Here is a 19440-nt window from a genome sequence, read left to right as displayed (position 1 = left end):
GGGTGTGTTTCCATCACCAGTCTTTCTGTTAGTATTCCAGTGACTAAACATGTCTGCCACGCAGGGACTCCAAGAATGGAACAGTGTATAGGAGATGGGAAGATGTGACATATTTTAGGATTTTCTCGGAAGTGAACTCTTATGTCACCCTTGATATTAACACCATTTCAGAGAACCCAGGTTGTCTGTGACCTCCTGAATAGAGACTGTGATTTCTCCAATCTTCACCATTCCTTCTCATGTTGCTGTGAATGAGGCTCTTGGATAGTCATCTCTAGTGCACAGATCATTTCCTTAATCACATATGCTGTTGTTAAGTGCTCTCAAGTCAGTTCTCACTCATAGTGACCCTATGTACAACAACAGAACGAAACACTGCCTGGTCCTTCGCCATCCTCAAAATCATTGCTATGCTTGAGCCCATTTTTGTAGCCGCTGTGTCCGTCTCGATGAGGGTCTTCCTCTTTTTCATTGACCCTCTACTTCATCAAGTGTAAAAATGGTTTGCTGGCAGTGTCTGCACTCCTCTAATTTTACAAGGGGCAAGCAGACTCCAGATCAACAGCCCAATGCTGACTGCTGTGAGGCAGGGGTCAGACATGCCTCTTCTCTCCCCCATCTTTACCAATTCTGACACCAACCATCCCTCCCGTGGCACTCTCTACTTCTTTGCTGGGTTCAATAATTCACTGCAATGGCCACACAGAACTCACAGGCCATACTCACAATTATGGGGTTGATTAGGGAAGTAACAAGTTACAACTCAGGCTGAGGAACACTCAAAGATACAGCTCTCCCATCAGGACAGCCTCTTCCCAGCCATGCTGGCAATGACTCAGACAAGGGCTCTTCAGATTGAGCTGGGTTAATCTCATTAGATGGGGGTGGAGGGGCTAATGGTTTCACTGTGGAGGGTGATTTAGCAGACAAACATGGAGTAATCACTTCAGAGGGGAGCGAGACAGCTGGTTTTGTTGGCAGAAGTGATTCAATGGAATTGAGGGGCTCACTGTCTCCAGCTTTCTGATTACCTGCCCATATATCTCCATCTCAAGTTTCAGGATCACCTTTCTTCCCAGTCAATGCCCTCCCTTTAACTTCAGACACCTCTCGAGGTTGGCAATTGAGCAGGCATTGTAATTTAGCCACTCTTACAATAAAACTCTGGGTTTAGTTTTTGGCAATATCAGCTCTGTTACTACAAGAAATAAGGCTTTCTTTCAAGGCACAAGTGGAAATTTTGAGGTCATTTTTCTGGCACTTGAGCTTGGACTCTGAAGCCCTGAGCTCATCTCTCTTTCATCAGTTTGTCTAGTGAAAGTAAGACCAACCAACCAGCTTTCTTATACTTCCCATTATACAAAATTGTATAATGGTATCACATATGCAATCACCCAGAGCCTCACCTTTCACCAATATTTGATCTATTGGTGGTGATATTTTGCCTATTTGTATTTTACTTCATGCCATGGATTAGCAGTGCCCTCTTTACTACTGGAAGCAGAGTCATCAACATCTTTAAGACTAACCAGCTTTGAGAATCCATTTAGAAACTCATCCTTACAATTTTGTTTTCCTAGAACCACTCTCAGTACCAAATGTCTTAGGCTGGGTTCTCCAGAGAAGAAAAATCACTAAAGTGTATAAATTAATATACAGAGATTTAGATCAAGGAAATGGCTCAAGAGGTTGTACAGCTGGGAACATTCCAAGTTTGTGGGCCAAGATAGCAGCTTCTCCTGATTGATGTAGCCACAGTGGCTGGCGAATCCAAGATCAGCAGGTCAGAGAGCAGGGTTTTTGCTCACACTAGATCCTGCAGCTGGCTCCTGTTAGTCTGACCTCTGGTTCTTGGGACTTGAGCTAGTAGATTACCTGTGGTCTTGCCTGCTGATCAGGGGGTGCTTTGGTCTTTGAAGCCAGTGAGCAACTCAGTATAGCAACTTTGTAGTCAGTATAGCAATTCTGGGACCACACACAGCTCTCATATGGCTCTTCTCTGCCATCCCGGTTCTCAGTCAGCATCTCTTCTGCTATCCAGAAGGCCTCCCCCTAAAGCTCTCCATTATATATATATCTAATATAATATCTAATATAATATCTAATATAATATCTAATATAATATCTAATATAATATCTAATATAATATCTAATATAATCTAATAGATTATATTAGATTATATTAGATTATATTAGATATTATATTATATTATATTATATTAGATATTATATTATATTATATTAGATATTATATTATATTATATTAGATATTATATTATATTAGATTAGATTAGATATTATATTATATTAGATTAGATATTATATTATATTATATTAGATATTATATTAGATATTATATTATATTATATAATCTAATCTAATCTAATATAATCTAATATAATATAATATATAAAACCAAAACCAAAACCAAACCCAGTGCTGTTGAGTCGATTCTGACTCATAGCGACCCTATAAGACAGAGTAGAACTGCCCCCAGAGTTTCCAACAAGCGCCTGGCAGATTCGAACTGCTGACCCTTTGGTTAGCAGCCATAGCACTTAACCGCTACGCCACCAGTGTTTCCTATATATATATATATATAAAAATACACACACACATATGTATATATATCCTGATTCTCTTCAGTTGCAAGGTGGGGCCTCCCTCACAATAGCAGAGTTCAACCGATCCTCAATAACCCATGCAATGTTAATCACCTCAGGTCTTGTTAATTACCAGGCAAGACTAGACAAAACAACGAAACCATCAACTTGTTTACAGTGTACCCAGGGAATATCAGTTGAACAGGGAAATATCTTGGGCATAAGTAACAGTCCTTTTGGGATAGAATACAACATGGGAACCCACTTCCTCCTCCCATACTGCTTCTCCAAAAAACTAATGCAAAGGTAAGACCTCATCAGGGCTTAGGGGAAAAAATCTCTCAAGCTGTTTTTCAAAAACGGTAATGCCAGAGGCCACATAAAGGAACTGATTTTACCACAATAGAAAAAAAAACTATCAAGGAATTTATAATCTCCATGAGGAGACAAAAGATGGGTGTGGAAAAAAAAATTTCCTATGATGGTTAAGTACTATTAAAAGGGTCCTTACCCCAAGAATCTGTGGGTAATGACAATGCTTAACACACTTGGTTGCTAATCCAAAAGACTACAGGTTTGAGTCCTAGAGGTGTCTTGAAAGAAAGGCCTGGTGATCTACTTCTGAAAAATCAGCCATGGAAAATCCTAGGGAGCAGAGTTCTGTCAACGCACATGGAGTCACCATTAGTGGGAATCAACTCAGTGGCAACTAGATTTGACATGAAATTATCATAGGAAATTTTTAGGATTTTCTAACTCCTAAAAATTCTATATTAAACCCCTTGTAACAATTACTCCATGTCTCTTTTACCTAGTGTAGATATTGCATCATCCTTTGACTAGATTACCTGGAATGTCAAAACTCCACTTCAATATAATCCAAATAATTCTATGCTCTCCTCAAGAAGACATGTGCTTTTCTCTTCTTTATTCCTCACTGCATCCTTTGTTCCTGGAAACAGGGCCAGGCACAAAGGCAGTATGTGCCAAATGTTCAGTACATTAATGAATAAATTCAATGTAACATTACTGTTTTCTAGGTCCTTCTGCATGATAGAAAGCTGTAAAATTGAGGGTAGACTTTCTGGTTTTCAATTGTTCTTTCACACTGATCTGGGGAAACTGATCTATATGTGCTTCAAATCCCACCAATCCAATGTTGCCCTTTTGCAACCAACCACTTCTCATAGGTCTTTTTATTTATAGCAACATTCAATACACTGATTATCTATTATCTTTTCAAAATTCACAGGTTTAATTTCCTCCACTGAGATTAACTCACACTTTCATTTAGTTGGCACAATAGAACAGCGTATGTGTGTTAACATCAGATTATGTCATGATATCAAAGTACATATTTATGGAGAATGAGTCTGTATCAGGCATTGTCGGTCTCTGCATTCATATGATTTCCCTCAGGATACACTTTGTAACCAAACAATTCAATAGAAATTTTTGCTCAACCCTCTTCTCCAGTGAGTGTTTCTGATTTTACCGTATCTATTTTACGTGACATAAAATATGAGGTAATTAATCACCGAAGGCTCTACCACATTCTCTGTATTCATAAGGTTTCTCTCTGGTACGTACTCTCTGTTATCTCCTGAGGGATCACATCTGGCTAAAGGTTGTCCCTCAAGGACTATGTTCTTATTTGTTAGAGATTCAGAGGTGTTTACTGATGCCACAGCTGCCACAGAAGGCATCTCCATAGTCACTGTATTAACAGGGCTTTTCTCCTGCTTGAGATCAGTGGTATGTGATTTGATGTGACTCACTGTGGAAGGGTCTTCCACCTCGACTGAATCTACACATTTCTTTCCAGTGTGTATTCTTTTATGTGAAAAAAGGCAAGACATGGAGGCAAAAGTTTTTTCACACTCACTGCAGCTATACAGAGTCTCTCCTGTATGAGATCTTTGATGTTCAGTGAGCTCTGGCTCTTGGTCAAAGGCTTTCTCACATTGACAGCATTTAAAGGGTTTCTCGCCCAAGTGAATTTTCTGATGTCTACTGAGGCTTGACTTCTGAGAATAAGATTTTCCACATTCATCACATATAAAGGAAGACTTTCCTGGGTGACATCTCTGATGTGCTTTGAGGCATGGTTTTCGACTGAAGGCTTCACCACATTCATCACACACATAGGGTTTTTCACCAGTATGAATTCTCTGATGAATAATGAGATCTTTTTTATGAATGAAGCTTTTTCCACATACACTGCAAATGGAGGGTTTCTCTCCAGTATGAGTTCTCTGATGAACAGTGAGATCTCCCTTGTGGATGAAGGCTTTTCCACATGTACTGCATCTGAAGGGTTTCTCTCCAGTGTGAATTCGTTGATGACTAATGAAATTTCCCTTCTGGTTGAAGCCTTTTCCACATTCACCGCATTTATAGGGTTTCTCTCCAGTATGAATTCGCTGATGAATAGTGAAGTGTGTCTTCTGTACAAAGCCTTTTCCACATTCACCGCATACATAGGGTTTCTCTGCCATATGCGTTTTCAGGTGTTTATTGAGGTGTGATTTATGCACATAGGCTTTGTCACATTCTGTGCATTTATAGGGTTTTTCTCCTTTATGAGCTGTGTGATAATGTTCACTGAGCTTGAACTTTTTAAAGAAAGTTTCCCCACAGAGACTGCATTTATAGGGTTCCTCTCCTGTATGAATGATCTGATGCTCCATGAGAAAAGACTTCCTGAGGAAGGCTTTCCCGCATTCACTACATACATGCGCTTTCTCTGTTTGGTGAGTCTTCCGACGCTTAATGATTTGGAAGTCAGTGCTGTTGGATTTTTGACTCTCAGGGAATTGCTCCTGGTCAGGATGGAGAGAGGTTTTCTCATCTCCATTAGGCTCAGCAGAGTTCTTTATTTCATCGCTTCTGCTCTGGTTGACTACTGGTAAAGTTGAATTTGATTTCACAGCTTTTTCATGTAAGTCAAACATAGCAGGATTTTCCTTTAAAGGAGTATGATTTTTGTGCTGACAAACAGTATTTTCCAGTGCATTATGTTCACAGCATGGTTCCATGCTATCAACTCTGGTTTCATTTTGCTGGTGCCCAGGGAGATGATCATCAACTTTCTGGATTTCTAGGAAAGAAGAAAACAATGAATCCTTCCACCAGTCTGATTTGGAATGAAGCCATTAAAAAATGCATTGCTGTAAGGTGGATCTTTAGTGAAAACGCTCTCGTGTGAGTTTAAATAATACACCATGCTTAATGTTCCTTGTGCATTGAGAGAAATAGAATAATATAAGCAACCCAGCAGTAAAAGCAGTTAGTGTAGAAATAAGGTCAGATAATGCATAATGAATGAATATAGATTCAGCTGCTTCTTAAATAAGTCCTTGCAAAACATGTAGAGAATGTAAAATAGAAGCAAAGCATTGTGACCCGCACACCACAGAGGTTGTAAGGCAGCCTCCTGATCACAAGTGGTGAAGGACAGATTCACTCCCTCAACAAATCCTTACTGAAAGACAACTATTCACCAAGCATAGTTCGGTATGTAAAAAATGCAGGATGTTACAAATGGGGGAAAATAATTTTCACCCTATACAGTAAAGATTTGGGGGTTCACAAACATATCTCTTATGTTTATGGAGCCTACATTCTAGTTTGATAAATAACTGAAAAAAAAGGCAGGGAAAGCCATAAAGAAAGCAGTTGCAGATTGGGAAAAGTGGTTTTTATGAGCAGGCTAGCAAGGATACATTTTGAAGGAAGAGAAAGTTCACTAATGAATTTACTGTTACCAGGGGTGGTAAAGAAAGTGAGGAATAAAGGGTTGCTGCTAAGCATTTCGCTTGAGTCACGGGGTAGTGTCTTTTCATGAGCTGAGGAATAGCATTAATGTATGGAATATTCAAGAGAACACTCTGAAGCACATCAACTTCAAGATGGTTATTGCATATTCAAGTACAGAAATGAAGAAATCTGAAAGATGAATAAATCTTGACTGGAAGTAATGATCTGGAAAACTTTAGTATGATTTAAGAACAGAGAACAGAGTAAGGTCATGTTCAGAGAACATTTATATTAAAGGAAGTTGAATACCAAAGTTTTAATCATTCTAATATTAGAACTGTCCCATAGGGTTTCCAAGGAGCAGCTGGTGCATTCGAACTGCTAATCATTTGGCTAGCAGTGGAGCTCTTTACCACTGTGCCACCAGGACCCCTTCTAACACTTAGAGCTTTGAAACTGCAACAGTTTCCTGAGGGACTGAAATGAGTACAGTGGTAATACTTACACTGAATGAAGAGAAGGATTAGAATGAATGTGGAACCAGGAACTAAATTTGGCTTTTGTCTTTGGCCCCTTAAAAAATATAAATAAATAAATAAACCTTTTGCCATTGAGTCCATTCCAACTGAGAGCAACCCTACAGGACAGAGTACAACCACCCCATAGGATTTTCAAGGAAGGCTGAAATCATTATGAAAGCAGATTGCCACATCATTATCTCACAGAGCGGCTGGTGGGTTCAAACCACAGACCTTTCAGTTAGCAGCAGACTGCTTAGCCACTGCCTCACTAGGGCTCCTCCCTTAAAAGGTAGCCCTTGTAATACTCCAGCAAGCAAGGTGCCCTTGTTTTTTATTACAATCAAGCAAAACCTTTGACTGTGTTCAAGTAATTGAACTACACAGGTATGCTTGTTAACTAGCCTGAAGAGTTGAGAGGGTTTGATGAAAATAAACCATGCATATTCATTTTTTCAATCAATGACGAAAATGCAATGAGGCCCCAATCATGTGTCTAAAAATAAGCCATCAAAACGACAGGAAAAAGGAAGTTTGAGGATTCCTGGACTGCTGAGAACATCCACACATGGGAGAAGGTGAACGTCCCTGGATATAATGGAATTGTCAAGCTGTGACCTCTACCAGACCATGCCTGAGGTGTTTCTTCATTTGTATCCACTCTGGTTATAATAAATGGTTAACTATAAGTATGAAGAGCCCTGGTGGTACACTAGTTAGGCTCTCAGCTGCTAATACAAAGGTGGGTAGTTCAAACCCACCAGCAACTCCACAGAAAATTGATTTAGTAATCTGCTTCTGTAAAGATTTACACCCTTGGAAATCCTAGGCGGAAATTCTACTCTGTCCTACAGGTTCACTATGAGACAGAATCGACTCGATGACAGTGGGTTTGGTTTGGTTTGGAACTGTAAATATAGGTAGTGTCCATGAATTCTGTGAGGCGTTCTAAAGAATTAACTAACCCAAATGGGACAATAAGCCTGCAGGGCTGGTATCTGCCCTTTCGGCAGTCAGAGGACAGAGTCATTCTAACTTGTACACTCTAACAGAGCTTAGGGGGGCTAACCCAGAGAAGCTCCATGCAGGCAGTTGATCACAAGGACTGTGTCCTTCTAACTTGTGTATTTTGACCTGGTTCAGGATGACCAGGGCCCAGAAGGCCTGACTCCAGGCAGCCAGGGAAAGAGAGGTCCTGGTTCCAGGCATCCATGGATGAGATGACCTGGCCCTGGGGAGTCAGGGGGAGAGGATTTGGTTCAGGTGGACAGGGAGGAGAAAGTGTGACATGGGTGGCTTGCAACAATGATAATGGAGACATGGTAAGGTGGGAATTAGTTTCATGCTGCTCCATATCACACAGTTACCAATGAAGGCAGGATTTGCCCTAGTTGCCTCCTTTTTAGAGCATTAGCACAGTTAGTAAATATACAAAGGAATTCAATTGAAGCAGTGTGGTATAATAGGTTCCATCATGTAGTTTGCTCTTATACATGGCCTTTTTGGCCCTGGGTTTTCAATTCTGCCAAAAAGTGATTGGCTGGGCCACAGTCTTACAGAGTATTGGTTAGTCTACTATGCAAACAGAGTATGTAAAACCACCCAATAGGACTGAATGACTTACTTACAAAAGTAGCCAGTTGACAGCTAGTTTCAAAGAGACACGGAAAGAGAGAGACAAAGAGTAAAGGTACTTCCTAAAAGAGCTTTAACACAGGTCAAGAAGCTGTACCGAAGATAGTGAGAGACAACATGAGGCATCTGCAGTAGATCTGTGACACAGAGTTGAGTGGCTAAGGGCAGGAGGCTTGCTGGCAGAGTGGGGGTGACTCTGGGCATTTTTCAATGGAGCTAAAAGAGCTGTAACACTTGCCATGCAGGGCAGCATCTCAGAGACACCCAACAGTAAGCCTAGCCAAGAGAAGGGCTGCCTGCCTGGAGGCAATGTAAGAGAAGGAGCTGAGAGCTGTCTTGGTTAGAAGCTGCTCGGCTTGAAGAACTGTGTTGTGTCTCCTGAGTTGTATCCTCTTACTTCTAAGTTGATCCTAATCCCATATTGTACACTGGTAAGTTGCCAGTAAATCACAAAATTGTGAGTACAGTGCAGTGAGTTACTTAATATGGCCCTTCAATGTGTGGTCTCTGTGACACTTGAAGCTGTGACCGCAATTGAGGAAACACCTACAATGAGATGAGAAGCTACAGGACAAGAAACCTGACAGCAGAGTGTAAAGGCCACACCCTGGCCAGGACATGTAGCACTCTGAGGGATGGCGCTCTATGAGCAGGGGACTGCCCGTAGTGAAGGGTGTGCCTCATGGGGGTACCGCACCAAGAGCTGTCCTGAAGGCAGACTAGAGTTGTGGCCAGCCTAAATTAGTTACACTCACCCAAGAACCGGGACCATCCGAGAACTATCCTGGAACCAGCCAGGAGAACCTGGTAGACAGCTGAGAAGGGCAGTTGATAGTGCAGCCAACTGAGTGACATCACAGAATAGTCCCTGGTTGAAAGGTTTCCTGGTTGATGAGAGTAAACATCTGTTTCAGGGACAGTAAATGAATGCCCTTGAGATGTTGAGGTACTCTGCAAGAAACACTTGCAAATCTCATCCCATGCATTCCTTTGTTTATATACATCTTTGTTATCGTAAAAGTTGTTATTGTAGATATGGTGATTCCGTGATTTCTCTGTGACCACTGCAATGGGTTACCAAACCCATCAGAAAAAAAGCATGTTGAGGAAGAATGGCTGGTGTCAGAAATAACGTACAAGTGGGTGATTTGGGATATATTTGATCTTGGCCTCACAGGAACCAGCTTTGGCTGATTTTTTTAGTTTATTTCAATAGACATGAGTTATGACTTGGATTAAGATACAACTCAAAATGTAGGATGTTAATATTTTTTCTAGTTATAAAATCATCAGGAAGAGCAGGGACCGTTATGGAAGAGAGCCCTGCAGGTAGGAAACATTAAAAGTGGTAACTACCAGGATGGCTGGGATTTCAGATGTATAGTATTAAAGGATAAACTAAGCTGATAGGAGTTTTCTTGCTGGGAAGATGATCCTAGTTCCTTGCAAATATTGAGAAGTCATATGGAAGTTTCATGAAAGTGAGTAAAACATACACAAAAAAGTCTGTTAAATACTTTTCAAGGGAGATGTCAATTTGACAGTTTCCCCTAAGAAACAGAAGATTAACTCATTAAAATAAAGGAACCATTAAAGAGTTAGAAGAACAAAAGAGAAAAGGGAAATCTAAACCTTTGGAGAACATCAATATGGGGAATAGAGATGCTAAAGAAGCAGACAGAAGCCCAAGGAGAGACCAGCTTAGCAAGGGAGCTCAATATCCAAGGTGGCCTTCCACGCTACAACGGAAAATTTGTATTACTCAGTGGGGCATAAAGCTGCCATAGCCTAAGGACAGTTTTATGAATTCAAAGTTTTATCTTTGAAGAGAGTCCTGGAAGGTGGAATTTCTTATTAAGAGAAGTGGATAGATATGAAGAAGGGAAAGACTTGGGAATCCTAGGAAGAAGAAAGTTATGGAACCAAAATTATCAAAACACGTATCAAATAAATGGGGATCTGATCTCAGAAGAGAGAGAGGAGTATATTTCTCTAAACTCCTAGGAAAAAAAAGAAGTATCACATGGGTAGAGGGATAGGTGGAGGCACTTTTATGTATCCTTAGACATCCCTCACAGATGTGATGTCTTCTCTCACTTGAACGAGACTTCCAAAACCTTCCCCCCTTAGTGCTTTGTGCTCACTTACCTGAAGAAATTCCATGATGACTTTTATCTAATATAGTCAATGGTTGTTTTCCTTGTTCCAATCTGGAGTGTACTTCTGGTTTGCTGACTTGATACCCTGTTCATGGAAAATCATAGAATCTTAGATTCACTAAATTGGCCCTGGGTTTGTGAAGACTACAGAATGTTGTTTTTTTTAAAAAAAAAAAATTTTTTTTTAAAGTACAAATTAATAGTTTTTCTGTCAGGACTAGGGAGAATATACCTATATAAATATAGAGATTGGACTGAACATTTGTCACTTTAGAGCGCCACAGACACTCCAAAGATTTCAGCAGCTGAAAAAGGAAAGGCCAATGACAGGAGATTTGTCCTCACCAATGGACAACAGGTTGCGATAGTTCTCCAACATGACATTCCAGTACAGGTTCTTCTGAGCAGGGCCCAGGAGCTGCCACTCCTCCCAGGTGAACTCCATAGCCACATCGCTGAATGTCAGTGACTCCTGTATTAAGAGCGTCCTGTTTAATGAAGTATTTTCCTTTTGATGGTTTGAAAGAAATGTGGAGGAAGTTGTTCTGCTCATGTCCTCTATATATACCTAGGTTTTTTTTTAATGTATCTTATAGAAAAAGCAAAATCCTAACAAAATATTCTGAATGTGTGCATTCAAAAATCTATCCACTCATGAAATTAGAATTTTCTATAGTGTGTAGCAGTGAAAGTCTTCCTAAACTAGAAATATCTCACATTTAAATATATATATGTGTGTGTGTGTGTATATATACACATATATATAATACAAAAATATACAGCTATCCCCCACTTTAGGGAGGTTTGAGTTACTCCATTTCACTTTCATGAAAGACTTACATTAGTACCTATTTTTACTTCCCAAAAGAAATTCAAAGGGGATTTTAGCCATTATGAAAAAAGACAAAAAGTGGGAAGAGCATTCAGCATTTTTTTTTTTTTCAAATGACTCGTTAAAGAAGGCAGCATGTACTCCGAGCAGCAAGAGTGGTGGGTGTCCTTCTCCGGGAACTACACTCAACATCTCAGCATCAAGCTGCCAAAGCTTTGAACTGTGTCTAGGAGCATCTGTGACTTATCTCCATTTATTTTGTGCATCTGTTAGCAAGATGTGTCCTAAGGTAGTTTTTGGTTCTGGCAATGCTCAAACAATTTTCCCATATAAATTAACTGTAATTGCTTCTTCACTTTATATCATTCTGACTTACGAAAACCTCATAGGAACGCTTTAATTTGAGATAGTGGTGGAAATCTATACATGTATATATTTGTATACATACATATATATATACACATATACACGGCACACCTTGGAGATATTGCAAGTTAGATTCTAGCCTACCAGAACAAACCAAATATAGCAGTAAAGCAAGTTGCAAGAATTTTTTGATTTAGTGGTACATATAAAAGTTATGCTTATGCTATACTGTAATCTACTAAGTGTTCAACAGCATTATATCTAAAAAATCAATGCACATGCCTTAATTAAAAAATACTTTATTGCTAAAAAAATGCTAACAATTATCTCAGCCTTCAGCAAGTAATAATTGCTTTGTTGATGGAGGGTCCTGCCTCAGTGTTGATGGCTGCCGACCAATGGGGTAGTGGGTGCTCAAGGTTGGGCTGGTTGTGGCAATTTCTTAAAATAAGACAATAATGAAGTTTCAGCATCCAGTAACCAGAGAGAGGTGTGCCTGTGCCACGGCTGTGAAGAAGCTGTCCGGATGGAAGAACTGTACCCTGAGTCAGCCTGAACATGTATTGTGCCATTACTTCCCTAATAAACCCCATAATCATGTGTATTGTCTGTGTGCTTCTATGTGGCCGTGGCAAAGAATTATCAAACTAAGCAGAGAAATAGAGAGTGCTGTGGGAGGGACAGTTGGGGTCAGAATAGATATAGTGGAGAGAAAAGGTGTCTGATCTCTACCTCACAGGAATAAGCCTTGGGCTGTTGATATTGGTCCTCCTTCACCCTTGTGAAGTGAGTGGAGTTCAGATGCCATCCCCATGCCATTTTTATAGTTGGTGTCGGATGTAGAATTTGTTGCAATGGCTCTGAAGTCATGGAAGCATGGGACTTTGTAAGAGAAAGAACAAAGGGGCTTGGGAAGTGAAATTTCTTATTCTTAGATGGTTACTTTGGCTGTTGTTACCTCTAATGGCTGAATGGAAAGTTATGCTGCAGCCAAAGGGAGAAAAGCTGCTTCTGCTATGGCTTGGAAGCCCTGGTGGCGTAGTCGTTAATTGCCCCACTGCTAACCAAAATGTTGGCCGTTCAAATCCACCAGCCACTCCTTGGAAATCCTATGGGGCAGTTCTAATGTGTTCTATAGGGTCCCTAAGAATGGAAATCAACAAGATGGCAATGGGTTGAGCTTGGCTTGGGGTAAAAGCCAGACCAGATAAGTAAGATGATTAACAGGGGTCCAGGGTCTGCTGATTCCATCCAGCCAGAGGCCCAAGGCCATATGCATATAATGGGAAGATAGTCAAGGGGTGGAGAAAAGAAGCAACTGGAATGTTTAAATATGGGTTATGTGTTATTTGAATGTACTCTGGATATTCAATGTTTCTCCTACCTAGTATTGTAAAGCAGACCTAAATATATGATAGAAATGAATATTGGGTATTATAGATTACAGACAGCATGGGACTAGGCTGTCAGGCAATACTTTATTGAATATGCTAAAAGTGCAATTAGGATATCCAGGATGAGACAGAGGCTTTTTGTTTCAAGTCAGTAGTCCTGTGTATAGAGTGGGGGCTTATGTTGAAAATCTAAGCCCCAACCAGAATTTACATTTGCAAAGACATGTAGAACCACTCAGAACTGCTGATATAACAGAAGATTTACATTTGAAGGAAAGACCAGCAGGGAAAAAAAAAAAAAGACTATTTAGCTTTTTGAATTTCCAGCAAGCAAGTGGTTAGCCTTTGGGTGCACTGAGGCTAGGAAAGTCAGTGCTCATCAAAAGCAACCCCCTTCCAGGGACTGGAAGTTAAAGGAAGTCGGTGAGTAGACACCCTGGTATGCTCACTTAAGGTGACCATCTGTATCTACTCAATTAGTGGAAGTGGGGGACATGCAGCAATTAAGAGACAGCTGAATATGGACATGTTCCATTGGCACCCATTGTCCTAGCCCACGGGGACTAGGCATGAGAGAGAGAGTGGATGAGCTGGCTGGTCAGAAGAAAAAGGAATTGTGTAGCATTCTGATTTTATGGATGGAACCTGTTGACCTAGTTGAAGGGTGCTAGGGATGAGTAACAGGGAGAAGGGCCTGGCTGGTCTGAAGTGCTGGGAGGTGTATGTGAACTTTCAAGTCTAAGCTGCTACCCATTGTGACCTAGCTTGGATGGCTAGATATGAGCCGACCAGGACCAGACCGAATAAAGAGAAAGATGTTTGACACTGTGAGCTGGTATATATTGCTGCAGTTTGATGGCTTGCTGTGGCCTGGGCTTTGCTTATGGATGCAGATGCTCAACGTTTCAACTGGGAGGTTTCTTAAGACCAAGGAACATGCTTGTCTCCTCAAAATATCGGTTTGATATGGAAGGGTAACTTAAGAATTGCCTGTCTAAAATGGGGGGAGATAAAAGCATAAAGTGGCTGGCTTGCGTGTATTCCTGGGTGAGTGTACACTCAAAATGAGGGGGACAAGAGAGGATCCTCACCGAATAGATTCCTCTTTTCTTGATGGGACTAGGGAAGACAGAATGGGGGGATATGCTGATAGGATTATATGAATCATTTGTGAGTGTTCATTGTTAACAGGGTCAACTGTGATTGTACGAACTGTAATTGTTGAAGCTGTAAATGTGACAGCAGGCTAAGGAGAAGGCCACTGCTGGACTGCAATACAGTAGACAAACCTAAAGTCCCTTAAAGGTTCTGCTCTGCTGATAACCTTGTGAGGCTTCTAGCAAGGGAATAATCTCTCAAAAAAACTTTTTCAGATACCAGAAAGGGTGAAGCTGAGATGGCTTTTAGAGAATATGACCAGATTAGATGAACACCTTCAAGAGACTTGACTGGCTGTTACCTGAGGAACCTCACCCTGAGGACTCTTTTGCCCTATCGAAGGACTAATTGTTAATGACTGTTTTGGACTGGTAAAATGATTGGGAGGGGAAAACTAATCCTTCAAGTATGAAAGGGTTGATGGCTAGAAAAGCCAGGGGGTAGCCTGCCATGCAATGGATCACATTTGTGTGGCCTTTCTCGCCATGGTCTTGTAACTCCCACCCACGTGATTGGGTAGGACTGTGCAAATAAGGTAATTGTGGCCCACCAAGGGGATTGGTCAGGTTTGCCTTCCTGAGCGAGAGGATCCCACCACCACCAAGGAAGAAGAGTCAGGACCAGAACAGGTCTTTTGGACTCAGGATCCTTGGGCTGAGACACTCCTGGAACCGGGAGACCAAGATACCATGAAAAAGGGAGAGAGAGAGCTGTAACACTGATGATGGCAAGAAGCAGTGGCAAACAAACAGCAGCAGGAGATGGTGCAGGGGGCTTCCTGGCCCACGTTGTGAGAAAGCTGAGTATCTTTGGGCAGGGCCTTACTGGCATAGTGGGGAGCCTCTGGGTACTTACCGGCAGAGAGCTTTGTAATACTTGGCCGAGCAGGGTATGGGCTGAGGGCTAAAAGAGCTTTTTGACACTTGAATGAGCAGGGCAGAAGCCAAAGGGGTCAGAAAGAGGCTTGCCTGTGGCATAGCTGGGAAGAAGCTGTTCTCGTGAAAGAACTATATCCTGAGTGTTCCTGAACCTGAACTGTGGTAAGTTTTACTTCCCTAATAAACTCCATAATCGTGCCTATTGTCTGTAAGTTGTGTGTGTCTATTGCAATGAATTATCAAACTCATCAGAGAAGCAGAGAGTGCCATGGGAGGGATGGTTAGTGTCACACTTGGTAAGGATGGCAGACACAGAAAGCATGTCTGAAATCTGCATCACAGCACTCAGCTGTAGGCTGTTGATCTTGATTCTCCGTCCCCCTTGTGAAGTTAGAGGTCAGGTGCCGCCGCCACACCATTTCTACATGCAATAAAGCAAAGCACAATAAAGTAAGGTATGCCTGTAGACACACACACACACACACGCAAACACAGACATACAAACATATTACACACACGTATGTATATAGATTAACAGACAAGTTAACAGCATATGAAATACGCTAAAGTGGTATTAGTCAACTGTAATGTAGAACTGAAATTACCAAAATCTACCAGAGAGTGAGACAATATAAAGGAGAGGTTAGGGAACATGGATAGAGAGAGAATGTCTAACATATGCTTTGATGCAATGAATAACTTAATGTAGCCCTTCTTGCCATGGTCTTTGCGATGGACACAGTGATTGGGTGGGACTATGCAAATTAGGTATACAGAACCTGTGAGGGTTGGGGTTATGTGCCAACTTGTTCGGCCATGATTTCCAGTAATGTGTGGTTGTCCACCATTTTACATGTGGTGGATCTGACCTCTACATGTTGATGAGCCAGGATTGGTGTGGGCTGTCTTGGTCAAGTCTTGTAGGAAGGCGTGACTCAAGTCCCATCCTTACTCAGGTTATACACTCCCCTGGGGTGTGGCCTGCATCTAAGGATATATGTGGATTCTCTGGCAGGGTTTCTCTGAATCTGGATCCCATGTCGGGTTCATGATTGTCTAACTTCCAGTTCTTGGGACCTGAGTTAGAGGCCTGCCTTCTGACCTGTCAATTCTGGGATTTGCTGGCCTCCTCCCCACCCAATGTTATGAAACAAACCTGAATGTACAAAGAAAGTAAATACAGAGGGGGACAAGGGTTATATAGAACTCAAAAGAGCAGCAGAGAGTGCTGTGGGAGGGACAGCGGGTGTCAAAATTGGTAAAAGTTTAAAGAGTGGAGGTATGTTTGACCCCCATTGCCATTTTTTACAATCCTCATCCCAAGTTGTACCCTGTTACTTCCTTGATAAACCACTTAACTGTAAATATGGTCTGCGAGTTCTATGTGGCCAATGCAACAAATTATTGAACCTAGAAGAGCAGTAGAGAGTGCTGTGGGAGGGACAGCTGGTGACAGAACTGTTAAAAAAGTTAAAGAGTGGAGGTATGTCTGACCTCCATCTCACAGAGGTCACCCTTGGGCATTAATCCCCCTTAAGTTAGACAGGTTCTGACACCATTACTTCTACTACCATTTTACACTGGTATTCATAAAGCAAGCTGCCACGTTAGGGAGGTCCACGTGGCAAGTAACAGAGTGCTCCCTCTGGCCAACACAAAGTGAGTAACCTAGGCTCTCATGGAACTGAATCCTGCCCACAACCAAGCAAGTGAGCTTGAAATCAGATCCTTCACCATTCACCCCTCAGTTGAGGAACCATGGAAAAAACAACCTTAGGAAACCTGCGTTTGCATCTATGAGAATGCTGCTGTTCAGGACTCTGTCCACCACATCATCTCCAGGAAGAAATACTAAAGAAACTTCCTTAGACAAGAGTTTCATAAAATATTGAAATCTCAGGGGGAACTGCCTTTTTTTTTTTTTTTCCTCCTCAAAGACTGGGCATAGCATTTAAATTATGATTCTTCTCTGTTGGTCAGGACAATATTAAATGCAAGTTGACAGCTAATATAACTCAAAGAATTCCCAGTCACATATTATGTTCAGTGTCAATAATTCAGTGTTAATCTCATGAGCAATATATTCGTGATCCTACTTTGCCTGATGTTGAAGTCAGAATCTAAGTTTATTTCTCTCCAATTTCTACTTATACAAATTTATCCTTTTCAGATGAACTGCACTGATACTTTACAGGCCTCTACAAATCCATGGAAGAACAAATGAAAATATAAAACAAACTAAAAGTAACCTGGGCCTTGACCATTTTCTTTTGTTCTTGGGACATTTCCAGCAACTGAAATTCTGTGTCTTTGTGTTTTCTGAATCGGCTCTAATTTCTTTTCAGAAATATTAGTCACCCGTGAAGGATGTCCCCAGAAATGACAATACCCAAATCCTGCAAACTCTTTCTCCTTTCTTCAATTGATTCTGTCGTTGCTGGGGAGTCAGGACCTGTAGGCTGAAGGGAAAAATCATTATCAGTGGTACATGACCTCTGGGCCCAGATGCTGTCACTGCTCCTGGCACTTACCTTAATATGACGTGCCTAAAACTTCTGACTGTCCCTTTATTTGGTGCCCCCAGAACAGTTTACACACATGGGCAATGAAACCTAAGATTCAGAATTTGCAGAGGTATTGGTTGAATATGTCTTTTTAAAAAATGGTGCTTGGACAATCAGATATATATGTGAAATAGAAAAAATAAGCTTGATCCCTACCTCACAACATATAAAACTATCAATTTGGGATCAAGCGTGACTAGCAATGAGAACAGCAAATCAATAAATCTTTAAGATAAGTTTACATTAGGGTATGGAAAAATATTTTAAACATGCCAAATAAAGCACTAACTATAAAGTGAAGACTAATTTCCTAGAAGAACTATAAAAGATACAACCACTTTAGAAAACACTTAGGCATCATCTATTAGATTGAAATTATACACACACTTTGAAATAACAATTTGTCTTGAGCCATACATCTAGGTATAAATCCCCCTATAATGAGTGCAAATTTGAACTATGAGACATGTACCAATATTTTCAAAGGAGCATTTTTAGTACCCCAAACTTCAAAGAACCCAAATGAACATTAATAATAGGAAAAAAAGAAAAAAAAAAAAAGCTGTACATTCAAACAATGGAAGTTTTTGGCCAGCCTACAAGCTAAGAATGTTTGGTACATTATTTAAAGGATTGTTAAAAAACAAAACAAAACAAAAGCAAGGAATTCTATGTGAGAAACTTTCTGTGGCCTGCAAATTCTAAAATATTTATTAGGTAGCCATTCACAGAGTAAGTTTACCAAGTCTTGTTGCACAGCAAAGTAAATACCCCTTTGTGTGATAACATAACTCACAAAAATATAATATTGAGCAAACCAATCCTGATTTAAAAAAAGATTATATACAATTCCATTTATACTCAGTTGAAAACAGGCAAAATTAAATAAATTATAACGATTAGGAACAGTTAACTACACAGTAAAACTATAAAGAAAAGCCTGAAGTGGTTGCTATAACCGCTTGGCTGCTGGCGATGTTCCATTTTTCTGTCCTGTGCAGTGGTTAGCTACACCTATATTGCCTTTATACTAGATAAATTGTACAATTTTTAAAAAAAAGAAGATAAATTTAGAAAAATTAAAGAAGAGTCCAAAAATGCCAAAACAAAAATGAAGAGCCTCAAAACACCAAAGTTTCTTCTTTGATAAGACCAATAAAATACACACAGTCTTAGTAAGATCGGAAAAGAACCCTGGTGGCACAGTGGCTAAATGCTGGGCTGCTGAGTGAACCTCAGGTGGTTCAAACCAACCATCCGCTCTGCTAGAGAAAGAGGTGTCAATCGACGGGACCGCCACTGATTTTTTTTTTTTTTTTTTTTAGTGAGATGGATCAAAAGAGAAATAGAAGTGGCACACACAGAGAATGTAAGGACTGAATCTGAGAAATGACCCAGATAAAATCAACACTGTATACTTGGGCAGAATTACTCCACAGACATAAGCTCATGTGCGTGCCATTCCTGATACGACCAATGAGAACTGGACACACAAAACCCGCTGCAACGGAGTGGAATCCGACTCATAGCAACCCTACTGGGCACAGCAGAACTGCCCCATAGGGTTTCAAAGG

The 19440-nt window shown here is 40.7% G+C and overlaps 2 protein-coding genes across 9 annotated transcripts in view; both read right to left on the bottom strand.

Annotated features, from left to right (window-relative positions):
- Window positions 1–2637: 2637 nt before the first annotated feature.
- LOC104845514 (zinc finger protein 350-like) overlaps window positions 2638–19440 on the bottom strand; it is a 52315-nt gene continuing 35512 nt past the window's right edge. For 3 of the 7 annotated variants that reach the window (XM_010586571.3, XM_023543415.2, XM_064294148.1), the window contains exons 2-6: window positions 17692–17761; window positions 11020–11146; window positions 10664–10759; window positions 9271–9420; window positions 2638–5703 (exon numbers count right to left, since the gene is read on the bottom strand). In XM_010586571.3, the coding sequence (XP_010584873.2) occupies window positions 4109–5703; window positions 9271–9420; window positions 10664–10759; window positions 11020–11119 (1941 nt within the window). In that variant the 5' untranslated portion in view covers window positions 11120–11146; window positions 17692–17761 and the 3' untranslated portion in view covers window positions 2638–4108. Of the gene's footprint in view, window positions 5704–9270; window positions 9421–10663; window positions 10760–11019; window positions 11163–17551; window positions 17666–17691; window positions 17762–19440 lie in introns of those variants that run through there. The other 4 variants (XM_023543413.2, XM_023543410.2, XM_023543412.2 and 1 more) reach the window with 4 other exon arrangements.
- LOC100672881 (zinc finger protein 613-like) overlaps window positions 17209–19440 on the bottom strand; it is a 47964-nt gene continuing 45732 nt past the window's right edge. For both annotated transcript variants that reach the window (XR_010323391.1, XR_010323392.1), the window contains one exon: window positions 17209–17761. The gene's annotated coding sequence lies outside the window, so the exon portion shown is untranslated. The remainder of the gene's footprint in view (window positions 17762–19440) is intronic.

Source organism: Loxodonta africana, chromosome 11 (assembly GCF_030014295.1).
Source record: "Loxodonta africana isolate mLoxAfr1 chromosome 11, mLoxAfr1.hap2, whole genome shotgun sequence".
In the NCBI taxonomy this organism is placed as follows: Eukaryota; Metazoa; Chordata; class Mammalia; order Proboscidea; family Elephantidae; genus Loxodonta; species Loxodonta africana.
This window is presented reverse-complemented; position numbering and strand designations above follow the sequence as displayed.